The following is a 16,816-nucleotide window of genomic DNA, read 5'->3' on the forward strand; positions in this document are numbered from 1 at the left end:
TCCTTTATCTCCGATTATATTTATCAGATCTTCATTAAAATTAGACAGAACATACTTGATAGACATGCGAGATGAGACACTTTAAAAAAAAAAAAGAATTATATAAATTGGTTGAAATTTAACGGAGCTATGAAGTCAAATTGATAAAAAATTTCATCCCATTTCCCGGAGGAAACTTATTGTTTATTGTTTTGACCCGGTATATCGGACAGACAGACAGACAGACAAAAATTAAATAAAAATCTGTTTTGGACTCAGTGTCGATTATAAAGCATCCCCCGGTCAAAATTTACAAAATATGTCTAATGTACAGAAATCTTCCAGTTACAGTTTTACCTGATGAGTTGTAACCTGATTCTCATTTCTCTGCTACACAAAATTTTCCACTACTGGCGCTACTTCTAAACATCTCCTGTGTCCAAACCCTTGCTTAACCCTGGCTAACCTGTTTCTTTGTGATGTTACATTGTAGTACAAAACTAATGCCAATATTGAATCATACAATATGTAATTTAAAGTTTATTTTGTGCAGTGTTGGCAAATAAATATTTTTTACTGCTTCTTTCCAAATAACTATTTTGGTATTAATGTGATTGTGAATAGATATTGTAACTTATTTTTAATAAAAAATTATCTAGTAATTTGTTATTTCTTAATAATTAACTCTGTAATAAAATATTTAGACATGTGTTGTGTCGATGCAATTTTGTACCAGTATCCATTGCATTAAATCAAGCATTGAATCAATTATGATTTTTATTGATCTTAATATTAGAATATTATATTTACTTCCCAGCGAACGAAAGTTTACGAAAGTTACGAAAGTTTTTGCGCAAAAATGGATAACAATTCTAGTCGGTTACCATTTTTAATATAAACTTAGGCAGTGGCGTGCACTTCATAGATGCTCAAAAGCACTGCATACCCTAAAATATATATATAACTCGTATAAAATGAGGATTTTTGCCGTTTTATGCAATTATCCTGCTGTATGCATACCCTGGTAAGAAACCCAGTGCACGCCACTGAACTTAGGTTAGAACCACGATATGAATAGGTGGAATTTTTCGGAATAAAACACTTTGCGGACTGTGTGAATGATAAAACTACAAAAACGCACATATCTAATATTACTAAATATATTATTTTTCTGATTGATTTCAGAGGTAAGGTTTTCCCGATCGCGTAATGGAAACCCAGTGGTGCAAGTTGGTAGATTTCGCTTCAGGAAAGGAGGCGGAAGCAGTAAGACTGGAAGGCTTCGGTGGGTCTGCAACTATGACCGATGCAGAGCGACCATTTACACTGTTGGTGATAAAATCATAACGCATAAGTGTGACCACAATCATTAGCTGCAAAAAGATAGAGGTCAATTCCGCGCAGGACACGGCTAGCGAATTACATTAACTCGCTCGCTCGCTTATACCAAGTTTTTAGCTGATCACCTGTCAAACGCATAAAAGTCATATCGTCCAAGCAGACGTTCAAACGAATTGAGGCAACTAAAATCGATTCAATTATAACACCTTTCAACTTTAGCTGATTCACGTGAGTTTTAGAAAGAGATTCGAATCTAATGGCGATAATTAAACCGTCAGAACGTGTTTGTTTAAATTCATTTTCAATATTTTGGATGCTCAATAAATGTTGGTCAATTAAAATCGAAACGCGTGAACCCTCTATTAGTCCCACAAACTGGCGCGTGTTGTTTTGGTTCCCTAATTGCTATACTTCTTATAATTATTACTATACCTTAATGCAGTGGCGTGCATAGAGTGTATGCACAGGGTATGCAGATAATATAAATTGAAGAAAATCTCCAGTACGAGTTATAAAAAACTCAAGGATAGGCATTGTAAGAGTTATTAAAATTCTACCCTTCAGTATTTGAAGGATAGAATTTTAATAACTATGGTACGTCCAGTACGAGTACGAGTTATAAATATATAACTCGTACTGGAGATTTTCGTCATTTTATATCATCTGCATACCCTGTGCACACCTTCTATACTCGCCACTGCCTTAATGTCAGAACCATAGTTACACATCAATAACTAACTAAAAATAAATCTAAAACTAAAACAATTTGTGAGTCGCTTACAAATCATTCAAAAGATATATTTAGTTTATTCTTACGTTAATGTTTTTCTCGAGAAGAGTTAAGCAGTACTTCACCTCGCTGGCCAAATGCGGGTTATTGGACGTCACGCGCCTTTGAGGAGCTCTCAAGCACGCAAGTTTCCTCACGATGTTTTCCTTCACCGTTAAAGCAAGTCATATTTTAATTGTTTAAATTTAAAACGCATATAACTCCGAAAAGTTAGAGGTGCGTGCTAGGGATCAAACACATTTAAAAATCAAAATTAAAAATCGGTCGCTACATTTTTACGCGCTAGTTAGACTTCGGTTTAGTTGACAGTTGACATAATCGGCGCGGATGACTTCTGTCCTGTATCTCGCGCGGTATTCGTCTTATTTTAGCAGAGTTTACGGAGGAGGGTATACATTAATGTACCTATATAATATATCTACAGAATGTAAACCGATATTATAGTTACTAGTTAATAAATCAAGTAGTATGTAAGTTGGTCCCATCCGAAATTTGTAAGGATGTGATGAAAAAAAGGAGGGCTTCTTGAAAGAAATCTTCAGAGGTAGCCAGACAATAAGTTTGCAACTAACTTCAAAGCACTTATTTATATCAATGTATATAATATATCTACCAAATGTAAACCGATATTATAGTTACTAGTTAATAAATCAAGAAGTAAAGTTGATCAAGTAAGTCTGTCCCATCTGATATTTGTAAGAATCTGATGAAAAAAGTTGAAAAAATCTTCAGAGGTAGTCAGGCAATGTAGTTTGTAACCAACCACAAAAACAGACGGAGGTTCACAATTCGATGCGTTTTTTAAAAATCGTTTCCTCCACCATTTCCTGGCCGATTCGCATAGTAATTTTGAAGTAAAACTTCTTTAGGCGCGACTAGGGAGTTACTCAGATTTTTTTCTGACGGACGTAACGCTTAATATTTTCAAACGGATCAATTGTGAATAGCGAAGTGAATAAAAATTCAACAGTTACAACATACAAAAACAAAAAAATATTTTAAATTGCAAAGTTTTTTGCAAATTTCTAAATAGACTTGTTTATTTATTACTTTTGTAATAAATATATTATTAATAAACTTTCTGAAGATTGTGACATTCTATAATATTCAATGAAAAGGTTATATTAATGTATGCTGATCTAACCTTCGATTTTCTACTCTCAAGTATTCTATTTATAAAATGTAAAAGTGATATTAATGAATTTAAATAGAATATAAAATGAAATATTGAAAATTGAATTAAATGGCGGAGTATCCTGGAACATTTTACTCTTTCATTATAAATAATAATCAAAGTTTTACTTCAATCGCGCGTAAAGGTTACACGTACACACTTTTTTAATAACACTAATGATAGTTTGAATTCTAAACCTATATTTGACCAAATTAAAATTGTAATATGTATTACAAAATAGGCGTTAAATAACAGGTTATTTATATGCACAATATCAAATTTATGAAAAATTACGTGGGTACCTAAACGAAGGTAAGGTACCTAGTGATCGGGCGATCGTGATTCAGTGTTCTGGCCTCTGGGTTCTAATACTTTTGGGCCTTTATGGGCTTGTGGTATAACGTCGGTACAGTTACTGAAAAATTGAAAAATACTGCATTTTGCAATTTTTCGTTAAGCATTATTAAAGTTTAAGGCTTAGTATATTTTTGATACATATCAGAGACACTACATACTTGAATAAAGTATAATGTCATTGATTATAGTTTTCAAAGATATGAGTGTATACTTCAAGGTTTTTTGTCATACAACAGTTACTAAGTTAATCTGTCCAATGTCTACTATTATAAAAAAAACTATTAGTAAAAAAAATATTAAAAACGAAATATTTCATTTCACCCGCTGCCTAGGGTCAATGGTAGCGATCTTTTATAGAGATAATGTTTTCTAGTCCACATCTTTTCTTATTTATGATTATGCAACTTTCTTTGTTAATAATTGCTAACAAAATTCAATTCATAGTATAAGAACGTATAAGAAGAATTTTATATGGAATGTATTGCGGCAGTATCAATTCGATAAATCGCGTTTACATGCGCAGAAATTCGAATTGGAACCTTGTTTCATCTTTCGAAATGCAAAAATTAAGGTTTAATTTATTTTACTGTTGTAGCAAAATACAATTATTTTAAAATATTGATTAGATAAATATTGTACATTGAATAGATTAAAGGGGCTGTCAATGTCCGACAAATCACGGTTTATAAAGGGTTTAAGGTTATTCAGTTGTTTGTTAATTCTAGTGTATAATTAGTAATTAGCGTTTTAATTTAAAAATAAAATAAAAATATTATAAAAGTAATTAAGACGTTCTAGTTAGTTTTATTAAACTGATCATTTAGCAATTATGACTATTTTTGTATATTAGCATACTTAGGTTTTTTCTTCTTATGAATATATTTAATTTTTGAGATAGTCTATCATTATTACGATTTAAACTCAATTTTTTAACTTTTTAATCCGTGTGTTTTATTCCATTAGTAATAAATACTTCAAGATATTTTCTGAATTAGTAGTTTTACGCTCTGTTACAACAGAGCTAATATTTAAGGCACTCGTTGCGGTTAACTGTAATTGTATTATCATTTTTTGTTATATTTAGATGACTTATAATAATGTGCAAATAATGTGCAAATAAATAATTATATTCATTTACCTGTATAAATATAATTTATATTATTTCAAAAAATATGATATTATATGAACGTACTATTCCGTATTGTGAATTATATTAATTTGCATAATTCATAATTATTTAAAATTGATATTAAATTCAATTAAATAAATAAAATACATTGCCAAAACTGCATTTATTTTTTTATCATTCTTTTCATAATTTAGTTTTTTGGGAGGGGTCAAATAGTTAAAATCAGTGAATTAATAGGCCTTGAACTGAGAATTACCACTTTCCACCGTGTTTATTATTTCAGGGGCTGTATTTGCCGTGTCACGGTCCGGTAACCCGGTAATACAGATGGGTGAATACAGATTCAGGAAGGCCGGTGGGCATACCAAGGGTGAGAAGCCACGACTTCGATGGGTGTGCAACTACGACCATAAGGGGTGTAAGGCTACTCTAATAACAATTGATAAAGTAATTGTTTTGTATAAAAACAGACATAATCATTGAGTGAAAAAAAAATGGTTATGTACATCGGCAAAAAAAATATATTTACTTGTAAATACATGAACTCATCATTTGAGAATAGCAAAAAATTTACTGTGAAATTGTTTGGTTAACACTATAAAGTATACTGTAACTTGTTAAGTTTACTGTACATTACAGACGGTTTGGATTTTATATATTTTTACTTTTATTTTTTTAATTTTATGTCTGTTTTTTATATTTGTAATTATTGTCCACAAATCTGTTGCGTAGTTGTATTTTGATCTCGATATTATATAACGGTTAGTATAAGTAACTTCCCAAGTCATTCCATATGGAGTTTGTAAAGCCAGTGACCAATTTTTTTGGCCATCCAATAACGTCATTTCAATATTGGGCATAGAACCTCCAATTTAGAATCGGATAGGTTTTAGGTTTAATATCATAAGTGTATAATTTTTTGTTTAAATAACTTTACTTTTCCAAAACTGTAATTAAATTAAAAAGAGAGTAATTTATGAAAAGAGTATAAATGCAATCAAAAGAAACAAAGTAGGTAGGTACCAATATTTTGTAAATAAATTTAATTGTTAAATCTGCAAATAGGTTTTATTTTCCAGTCTGTTTATTTATCTACTCTTTTATGTGTCTATTTGACAAAAAAATAATGTATTTCTTTAATTTTATCTTTTTTATTTTTAGATAAGCAAAAAAATACACACACACATACATTTAACATACGGGTAATAAATAATCGCAAGCGCTCGTCTCAATTTACACCCACGGATTGTTGCTAGCACACAAACTTTTCCCATTTTTCCCAATTTATGCTTAACGCTTAGAACATTAGAGGTGAAATAATTACTGTCAACTGCTATGTGTAATGAAGTGACTAACCGCCTGTCCGAGAATCCCTTTTTAAACTTTAGTAAAGCGGAGTGGTTTTTGATGCCTCAATATTAGTCGCGTACACGTTTACATTTGTTATATTAGACTCATTTATCATTTTGGTTACCAACTGCAAACAGGTCGTCGAATCGGAGTATATTCGTCCTGATGAGGTATGGGATCTTAAAGATATAGAAACGTAATGGCAAAAAAAAGTATTGTTTTCGAAGACATCATATCAATCCATTACCGGCCACTACAGGGCTGGGGTCTTCTCCCATAATAAGAAAGGGCCGAAGTCCGCTAGGCTGGCTTAATGGTGGACTCCACACAGCTTTGGGAAAATTGTGGAGAACTCCCCGGCATGCAGGTTTCCTCACGATGTTTTCTTTCACCGTTTACCAACCAATTAAACGCACATAACTTATGAAAGTTAGAGGTCGAAGTTTACCCACTGGGCTATTACCGCCTATTTGTATAATATTGTATAAATTATAATACTTTTTACAGGTGCAATATTTATCAAGTCTCGCATTGGTAATTTAGTTATACAAATAGGTAAAAACAAGTTCAGAAGAAGGGCTAACTGCAGAGGCTCCCGAGCGAGATGGATGTGTAACAAAACTGGGTGTAGAGCGAAGATACGGACCATTGATGAGCAAATCGTTTATTGTGACAACAATCATAATCATGATTGAAAATGTGCCGAATTTAATGTTAGCGTAATTATTTACGACAAATAAAATAATTAACATCTATTAATATAATTATTATATTAATTGATAATAAAAAAGTTACTATTGTTGTTTTTCAGATATTTTTTGAATGTTTAATAAAACTTAAGAATTTTTATAATTTTGTTTCCTTGAAGATCTACCGGAAGTGGCTGCGAATTTATAATTAAAAAAAATACTCCTAGAAAACTTTCCGTTTTTCCGTTAACATTCTGTTTAGGTTAAGTTGATAAAAACCTAAAATTAACTACCTACAACTTAAAATGATATGAAAAATTTCTTAGCTGTTTTTTTTTTATAAAAGTGAAACAATTAAGGAATAGCAAACTGAGTATGAGGTGGGTCCCGTTGGCATCACCAAAATTCACTGGTTCTCACGGGAGTTGTAAAAAAAAGTGAAGAACGTATTTTTTATTCCATTATAAGTTAAACCTTGTCATCAAGGTTGTTAGTGGTGGTTAGGTATCTCTAACCTGTTAGGGAGTATGGTAGCCATACCCCTAATCGGATTTATGCGATATCACACCGCAACATCCAATCGCGACACGTCTTAGGTAGGGTGGTGTGGCCACGGCCACAGACCAGAGAAGAATTAGAAATTATAAATTCCCAAATGTTGGTAATCGAACACGGGTCCTACTACTTAAATTCACAGCGCTCACCGTTGCGCCAGGGTCGTGAAAGTATAACAAATTTTTGTAAGCTATCTAAGGCGGATTGTTTGTCCTTATAATTTATCTACCAACATTGTAAAACCAAACAGCAAATAAACGAAATGAATTTAATTTAATTGAAATTGTAAAATTGTATACAGTAAATTAATAAAGTAATAAAAATGTTATAAATATAATAAAATAATAAAAATGGTAAAAATTTTCAGCGCCAAGATTCTTATCGTCTCGAAGCGGGAATCGTGTGATACAGATAGGCAAATACAGGTTTAGGAGAGGTACCGGCAGTAACTATCCTAAAGAAAGATGGATTTGCAATAGAGACATGGGGGGCTGTAGAGCGAAGATCTGGACTGTGGAGGACGAGATCATCAAAGTGTTTAACGAACATAACCATTAAAAAGTTCTTACTACATTTACTATCGGAAAATCAGGCTGTAATATTTTCAGGCATAGGTATTCTGTTATTTTGTTTACCAATATAATATTATTTATAAAATCGCCAGTGTTCAAAGTCCAATCCGAAAATCCAAAAGACCTTCTTGTCTACCAATCCGCGTGGGTCGCGTGGTTGACTACGTACCTTAGGTAACCCCTTCTCATTGTGGGAGGAGACCCGTGCTCTGTAGTGGGCAATGGCTACTAGGTAGTTTTGTCAAGAGACGTTAACTATTTTTCTTTTAAAATATTGATCAGCGGGCCGGTAATGGGTTGACGGCCGATTGGCGCAGTTTGCAGCGACCCGGCTTTATGAGTCCAAGGCCGTGGGTTCGATTCCCACAACTGGAAAATGTTTGTGTGATGAGCATGAGTTTTTCGGTGTCTGGGTATTTATATGTATATTCTAAGTATTTAAGTATATTATTCATAAAAATATTCATCAGTCATCTTCGTACCCATAACACAAGCTACGCTTACTTTGGGGCTAGATGGCGATGTGTGTGTTGTCGTAATATATTTTATTATTTATTTAATGGGTTGATATGATGATGATGATTACAAGCACTTTTGAAACGTCAAGTCAGTCTGTTTGTAGTGACTCTACCGAGAAGAGCCGACAAGAAACTCATATTTTTTTCTTAACAAAAATATCAATACTTAAAATAGAGAGTAATAATCCAGTAACGCCAATTGATTTATTGACACCTCGATAGTTTATTCTCAAAATGACAAAATACTCAGACAAATCATTTGTCGTTGAATAATAACAAAAGCATGAACCTTAAACTATCTTCAGGTTTGAGATAACACATAACGTATATTCATTATATATCAATACTAGGGCTTATATTAGCAATAACAGGCAAAAGTTTAGCTTTTATTTTTTAATGACAAAAATAATTTTTAAACCGTGTTTCATAACCTAATTGAAAATATGACCAAATGATTCCGCCTCCTATTAAGTTGATTTTAATGTTTATTTTCAGAAGTGTTGTTTGGTACATCACGCTACGGAAATGTAGTGGTGCAAGTTGGTAGATACAGATACAGAAAAGCAACTGGTGGCTACTACCCGATGGCTCGGTGGCTTTGCATCCAGAGGAAGTGCAAGGCGAGAATATGGACATCCGACAATAAACTTGTTAGGTCAATGAATAAACACAACCATTGAATTATATTACGCTAGGATTATTAAAATTAAAATTCCATATTTAGCTCTAGACACTTTATTCTGATACCAGCACCTGCTTTAACTAAGCATCGTGACCTGATGTTATAAATGATAATATTTTAGTTAAAGAACCGCGTACTTAAAGTCGTAAACTTACCACTCGAACTTAGTGCAAACAGCGCTATCGTGACTCAGTGATTTCATCACGTCGACCCATTACCGGCCCACTACAGAGCACGGGTCTCTGCCCACAATTAAAAGTGGTTAAGGCCGTAGTCCACCACGCTGGCCCAGTGCGAATTGGTAGACTCCTTTGAGAACATTATGTAGAGCACTACATGGAGTCATGCCTGAGAGTTCTCAGGCATACAGGTTTCCTCGCGATATTTTCCTTCAGCGTAGAAGCAAGTGATATTTTAAGTAGGTTTTTAAAACTTGAGAAAAATATAAGTTAGAGGTGCGTGCTGGGATTCGAACTCGGCCCTCCGAAAGTGATGTCGAGCTCCTACCTGAGCTATCACCGCTTCAGTACGAATCGTGATTATAAATGATGTAAATATTTTACTATAATAGTGACTCTATACAAAATTATTAATGTTACAATATAATCATGTGGTTACAAAGTTCCAATGTTTTATTGAATTATTTTTATAAGTAGCAAAATCGACATAATTATCGTCTTAAATGTATTTCGGTAGATTCTATATTATATGCTTTCTCCAGTGTAGCTTTTACTTATAGTATATCATGTAGTTCCGCAAAGTCCTTGTATCCAATATTCATATTAGCTTAATCGTAGAGACTGCTACTGTAAGTACCCCCTTTTTACTGAAAATCTCATCAATCATCGTCAATAACAATATCACGCGTATTGTCTTTTCTAAGTCGTCCGGGACGAAGTGATTCGCCAGTGGCGCAGATAAAGTTTATAGGAATTCGATATTATTCTGATACGCCATATCTACATAAAACACGCGCGAACGTCTCGGAGAGTCAAACTTCAACACGCGGTAAAAAAGGTTGTGCGAACCATAATAAATTGTTGATTTTTTTCCAGCGCCTCAATTCTTATTGTCTCGAACCGGAAACCGGGTCATACAATTTGGTAAATACAGGTTTAGGCGAGGTACGGGCAGTAACTATCCTAAAGAAAGATGGATTTGCAATAAAGACCGAGGAGGCTGCAACGCGAAGATCTGGACCGTTAACGAAGAGATCATTAAAGTGTTTAACGAACATAACCACTAAAATCTTCACATCGTAACCTTTTTAAACATCGAACAGCTGGTCTGTTATTCTTGCAAATAAAATGGCCATTATTATGTAAAATGTAACACGGTTAAATAGGTTTCTAAACGTGTCTAAACACCAAGTGTTTTATCAAGTATTAGTAAATAAATATACTACGACAGTACACAACTCGCTATCTAGTCCCAAAGTAAGCGTAGCTTGTGTTATGGGTACTAAGATGACAGTTGAATATTATTTTATTAAATAATATACATACATACTTACAATTTAAAGATAAACAACCAGACACTGAAAAACATTCACGTTTTTTCACACAAACATTTTCCGGTTGTGGGAATCGAACCCAAAGGCTTCGAGTCCGAAAGCAGGGTCCCACTGCGTCAATTGCCGATAAAGTATATAAGTTAGTTATTTAGTATGGGATTATCCACGCGTCACTTTGAAAACTTTCTTCTTCACTTTTGGAATTTGGTTTATAAAACACCCATTGTACTCGAGTGAACGATTAAATACTAACGTAGTCTGAACTGGTGCTAAGTTTAAGTTTTAGAGGAATAGAAACGTCACTTCGGCGATAGCGTAATCTGACATTTTACAGGAATTCCGTATCAACTGCATATAAATTTTCCAGAATAACGTAAATTCGTTATCGATTTCATCACTTTTCAAATGCGAAATGCTGCCCTGTGTATATACAATGATTTTCCATGTGCCCATCTACTTGTTCCGCCAATTATTAGTGTATAAGAAAACACATTTGTGAATAGTTGTGTTGCGTGTACAAATGCTTTATTGGCAAACCTTCTTAAAAGTTATTACTTCAAATGTGGTACCTACACGTCGAGATATCAAAGAGAAACGCGCGACCGTGAACCGCAAAAATATATCCTGAGTTCTGAAAAGCTTACTAGTAAATTCTGTGTGTGGGTGGGGAACTGCCAGCAATAGCAATATAGATATCCTGGAAAGATTCCAGACCAAAGCTCTGAGAACAATGTTTGGCATCCATTGTATAAGTAATAGATACATATACTTCGACTTCGGCCTAAAAACAGTTCGGCAGGAAATAACCCAACACAGCCTGAAGTATCAAGAGAAGCTGACCGTCCATGTAAACAAACTGGCACACGCTCTAAGTGGAGAAGATGCTCTTCAGTATACCCGGCTAAAAAGAAGTGACATACCGAGCCTACATAAAAGATTTACCACTTGACAACAAGAGAGTCGTGTGAAAAGAATTTTCACACAAGTGTGGCTCTTGAGGAAAACATAAACTGAGAAATCAAACAAAGAAGTGGCTTATTGTTGGAAAACAGATTGCCATGAAGCAGAAATCATCAAAAAAAAAAAAAAAAAGTAAATTCTGTGTAAGATTTGAATTATAAATTGTGTTCGTCGTGTAACTATTAGAAGCGCTGGTCAATATGAAAATGCTAACGTTTAATTTACTAGCATACAAAAAGCAACACTCCTGCTTGAATGAAAGACGCTGCTTATAATAGAAAACTATACGATTAAAATTCAGGTACTTTAGAAAAAAAAATTGGGCATTTGTAGACGCTTCTTTCAGGAATTAATAAAAATGAGTGATTACATCTTAATACTGAATATATATTATTTATTTCAGAGAATATGTTAAACGGTTACCTTATTTTTTGTAAGTTACCCATAGAGTGATTTGAATTATGTATCTATTTTTTGTTCTAATTTTTCTAAAGTGCACACATTTGTTACTGTTTTCAAATGAATTAAAGAAAGATAAACAATACAGTGTTTTCATAATATCGATTTTTTTATCACTTTTCTGCCTCGTTCAAATAGCTTTTATTGATTCGAAATAAAAATTCTGAAAAAACGGAATTGGTGATAGCATAGTGGTAAAGACTTCGGCTTCCCTTGCGGGGGGACCCAGTTCGAACCCCGGCACGTAATGTGCGTTTTAAGAAATCTCACTTGCATTAACGATTAAAGTAACTTGAGGAAACTGTTTATCAAAGGCGTGTGAAGTATCAATTCACACTTAGCAAGCGTGGTGGAGTACGGCCAAAACCCTTTCTGGGAGAAGACCAGTGCCTCCTCAATGCAACCGTGGATTCTTCTACAGATTCGAAGTGTAATTCGGTTATTATTTCTTCATGCTCTTGTACTGAGATAGAAAAAGCTGACGATCTATACCACGAGGTAATTATATCTACCTGTTTCGTCGTCTAATCTCAGAGAAACGAGAAAATGGTAGATATATTAATCTGGTGATGCGCATCTTAGCCCTACCGGTCTAGGTGAGAGCTTTTCACAAATACTTATTTTTAAAGTTTATTTTATCTTTTGAATTATATTTTCAGAAGCCGTTTTTAGTACATCACGATATGGCCAACCCGTTATCGTAATAGGTGAACGTCGTTTCAACAAGAAGTATTCGGACATCAAGGGTGAAAGGACTAGATGGGTTTGTGTGAGGGCTCACAAGGGCTGTCAGGCCAAAATTGTCACCGTCGGAAATAATATAGTCACGTTTATGAATATACATCGCTGCGATGGTCATGAAATTTAATATGTAAACTCAGAGAGGGACAGTAGCCCTAGTTAAAGATTTTCTCGCTTGCATTCGAAGAATCGTTTTCGTGTATCGTAATACATGAACTTGAACATCAATTGAAAATGGATCTCATAATCATTGCACTAAAGCTCAAATTTATCTGAAACTCTTCAGCTAGAGCTCTTGCAAGAACATTTGTAAAATAACAATCAGTAGAACAGAATTTGCATCTCTAATGCGAGTGTTTTTAGGTCAATTTTACTATGCCGTTATAAAGTTTGACATGCGAAGATGACTCCTCAAAAGCCGTTTATAAGAAACCGAAACTATATCGGATGCAGCAATTTAACAATGATCGAGTTTAATTGGTTGAAAGTTTTTTTAAGAAACCGAAACTATATCCGATACAGCAATTTAACAATAATCATGGCTAAATGGTTAAACGGTTTTTAAGAAATCGAAACTATACGATCAATCAAATCAGCGGATAATTACTCGTACATTACTCTTGTCACCTATAAAACATAAATAAAACTTCAATGAAAATATTAAATTCATTATTTGTGCATACTTTCTTACTATGATTAACTACTGATAAATTAATAAATATGTATAGAATTCATAGTTTTATTTATTAACTAACAAATAAATAATAATTAATAATAATTTATGTTATCAAAGAAACATTTTCTTGATTGCTGTAAGAAGGACGAGACATAAAGTAAAAATGCATATAAAATTTTCGGAACTGGCACTGGCTGTAAGAGCGTTATAAACAATAACGACTCTAATATATTTTATATCGTATTAGCGGTATGGAACGCGATCACTTAATAAAAATATGCTCTTACAAGGCTCTACGAGGTACCATTAAGTAACAACAATGCATTATTATTATTTAACTTTGTTGGAGTCTCTGAATAATATGCAAGAATCATTTCAGCATATGATGTTAAAACAAATGCAAAAAATAAGGTACAAAATGACATTTATAATCACTTGAAACAAGGAGTACTCGAACAACGTGATATCACGTTATTTTTAAAACAGCTAACGGGAACCAATATAATATCCCACCATTTTTATAGATACTTGATTCGATTGCGTCTATGTCCTACCATCTGTAAAGAAATCACATTCCATGACGATGTCGGTAACAATTCCAATTGAGCTATTATTTGTAGTACGAATTTACTATTAATGTGTTGACCTGCTTTACACGTCATGTTTTTAGGTCCAGTATACACTGTGTCAAGATATGGAAAACCTGTAATAGAGGTGGGCGGCTATCGCTACAATCAAAAATCTACTAGAAAAAGGTCTGAAGGCCCAAAAAGTACATGGGTTTGTGTGAAGGAGCGATCTGCGTCTTGCCGCGCCAAGATTGTCACTGTCGAGGGTACTATAGTACACTGTGATGAGTACCATAGTCATTGAGTTTAAATAAATAATTATTTATTTTCCAGAGAGCTTGTACAAAACATGTTTTTACTTATTTATTTATTTATTTATTTAATCATTGAGTTCAATGAATTATTAAGTTTTTTGTCGACTCCAGCACAGCATTGATCGCTGTGGTTTACAGGGGCAGTTTGGAAATTTATAATTCCAGGATTTTCTCTGGTTTAGTCTGGCGGGTTAGTTATTACTTACCACACGATTACTAGTTACCGACATAAACGAGCTATTTAGTTCGTTCCGGTACAATGTTAAAATATAACTGACATATCCATATCCTAAAAAGTTAGCCCTTTATCATCCTCGGCAAAATCAATTAACGGTTGTTGACATTGCAGTCAAAGAATAAAAAAAAATTAAGTAGATACGGCCCCTTCATTCAGTCACTTCCCTAGAAGATGCTAACCTGTAGAAACCTGTTGTCCATATAAAATTTGCAGTAAGTTTACATCTGTAGGTGTAGTTTGGCAACTTTTTAAATAGGACCCGAATATAACCCTAGCACAGCGTCTTCTTTCTAACGATTTCATTGATTGTCAGGGTCAAAGGAAAAATATTCATGCCTATGTTATTTTGTTTCTAAGTATTTAAAAAGTCTTATTTTATCTTATATACAGGTTGATACATTATATCTTACATGTGACTTTTGTAAGATTATCTGGGACACAGTTGTAAGACGACTAGTCTAACAACTGTGTCCCAGATAATCTATGCAATGTCTTACTATTCATTGATAAAATATATCAAAGAAAATAAATATATTACAAAAAGTAAAATTATATTGGTGTTTAAGCTTCCTACACTATTCCTATCAATTCAATCAAAATTATCATTTCATTCAGTAGAAAAAATATTCGAATAGGTACTTAATTGGATCAGCGGATTTCTAAATGCAGAAATTGTGTCGTAAACTTGAAATATTCTCAATGCTTAGAGTTTCTTTTGATCGGAAAAATTTAAAGAGCCGTTGATGCTCTGCGATTAATAATAGTTTATTATATTTTTTTGATTTAACTGGACATGCTCTGGATGTTTGAAAATTATAAAATAACTCATTTCGTCGTATTCTAGGTAAACAAATAAATATTTTAGGCCGTACAACTAAACATAAGAAAGCAACATTATCGTGTACATATAGCTAAGCGTATACTATAAATAAATGAAATGTAAAAAAACTCGTTTTTATCCGAAGAATATTTATTTCTCTACAAATTGAAATGATGTGAATTTCTATTTTTTGTAGTTCTAGAGATTTCTTTGTTAATTGGATTTATAATTCGACTTCTTATAAATTTTATGGTTATATTTTTTTCTTCTCAATAAATAATGTTATTTATGTTCACAGTTTGTAAGCGATAGTGTATGTATTTTTTTCTCATTGTTACACCTGGAATTTAAATGTGAAACTCGTGGTTCCTGTAACTTTACGTTTAGTTCCTCGATATAATCTAGTTGAGTTGAAAGGGAGTACGCCAAACAGAATGAATAATATAAAAAATGTGTGTGCGGTAGTATACACACGTGAGAAGTGAAACTCCTAAATTACATTATTTTTCTTAATTTTATTATTACAATTAATTTATGTTTACTAAATTAACAGTTGTATTGCAAAAAAAAATTACATTTACTGATATTTACAATCAAAAATCGAGGTTTACCTAAAATTACTTTAAAAAAATACCATTATCACACCCGCATAGCGCGTAAAAGAAAAACGTTACAAGATGGCGCGTAACACAAAAAAGTTACATTGCAAAATTTCTCCCATAAGTCGATAAAGAAGTTCAACTTCAATAAGTTTTTCTTGAAATCAATACTTTGTGGGTAATTCTTATAAAAAAATACGCGGTGACATCCAGAAATAGCAGTGTTTACATTAAACCTTTAATGAAAATACTATGGCAACAGGAATAAGATTAAGGTCACAATTACTCAGGGTTATCATGTTTTTAAAGATTACCTTTTTATGTAAAACTGAGATGATACCTGATATGTACGTTACTGAATATTATAATATTTTCTGTACAAAAATTATTGGTGCTAATTTTTATAGGCGTTACCTTCTTTCCAAACTTCCTTGTAGACTGTTATCAGAGACTATAAAAGTGGTACGTATATATATATAGGCTCTACGTAATTTTAGGTGATACTACGCCCGTCTACGCGCTATCGAACCGTGGTCAACCGATCATTCTGATGGGCCAGTACAGGTTCAACAAATGCATTGGGACAGGCCCGCGAGCTCGCTGGGTCTGCGTCAAAAGGAACACCTACAGATGCCCTGCTAAGATCAACACCTACAACAAAGAAATAGTCCATATAATTCCACATAACCACTGATAAAGACATGCAGATGATATCAACAGCGATTGGCGAATGCAACTAGTTTGCGTAAATGCGATTATTTGCCATATACATTTAAAAGTTAAGAACCCCT

At 33.3% G+C, this 16,816-nt stretch overlaps 1 protein-coding gene across 34 annotated transcripts in view; it reads left to right on the plus strand.

The window, feature by feature from the left end:
• LOC120626775 (protein tramtrack, beta isoform) overlaps positions 1–16,816 on the plus strand; it is a 548,009-nt gene that overhangs the window by 165,031 nt on the left and 366,162 nt on the right. Inside the window, exons 5-6 of one of the 34 annotated variants that reach the window (XM_039894490.1) lie at positions 5,054–5,188; positions 6,628–6,843. The exons of the other annotated variants lie outside the window; for them this stretch is intronic. Coding sequence (XP_039750424.1) covers positions 5,054–5,188; positions 6,628–6,815 — 323 coding nt within the window. The 3' untranslated portion in view covers positions 6,816–6,843. Of the gene's footprint in view, positions 1–5,053; positions 5,189–6,627; positions 6,844–16,816 lie in introns of those variants that run through there. 34 annotated transcript variants of the gene reach the window in all.

This window comes from Pararge aegeria, chromosome 10, assembly GCF_905163445.1.
Source record: "Pararge aegeria chromosome 10, ilParAegt1.1, whole genome shotgun sequence".
Lineage (NCBI taxonomy): Eukaryota > Metazoa > Arthropoda > Insecta > Lepidoptera > Nymphalidae > Pararge > Pararge aegeria.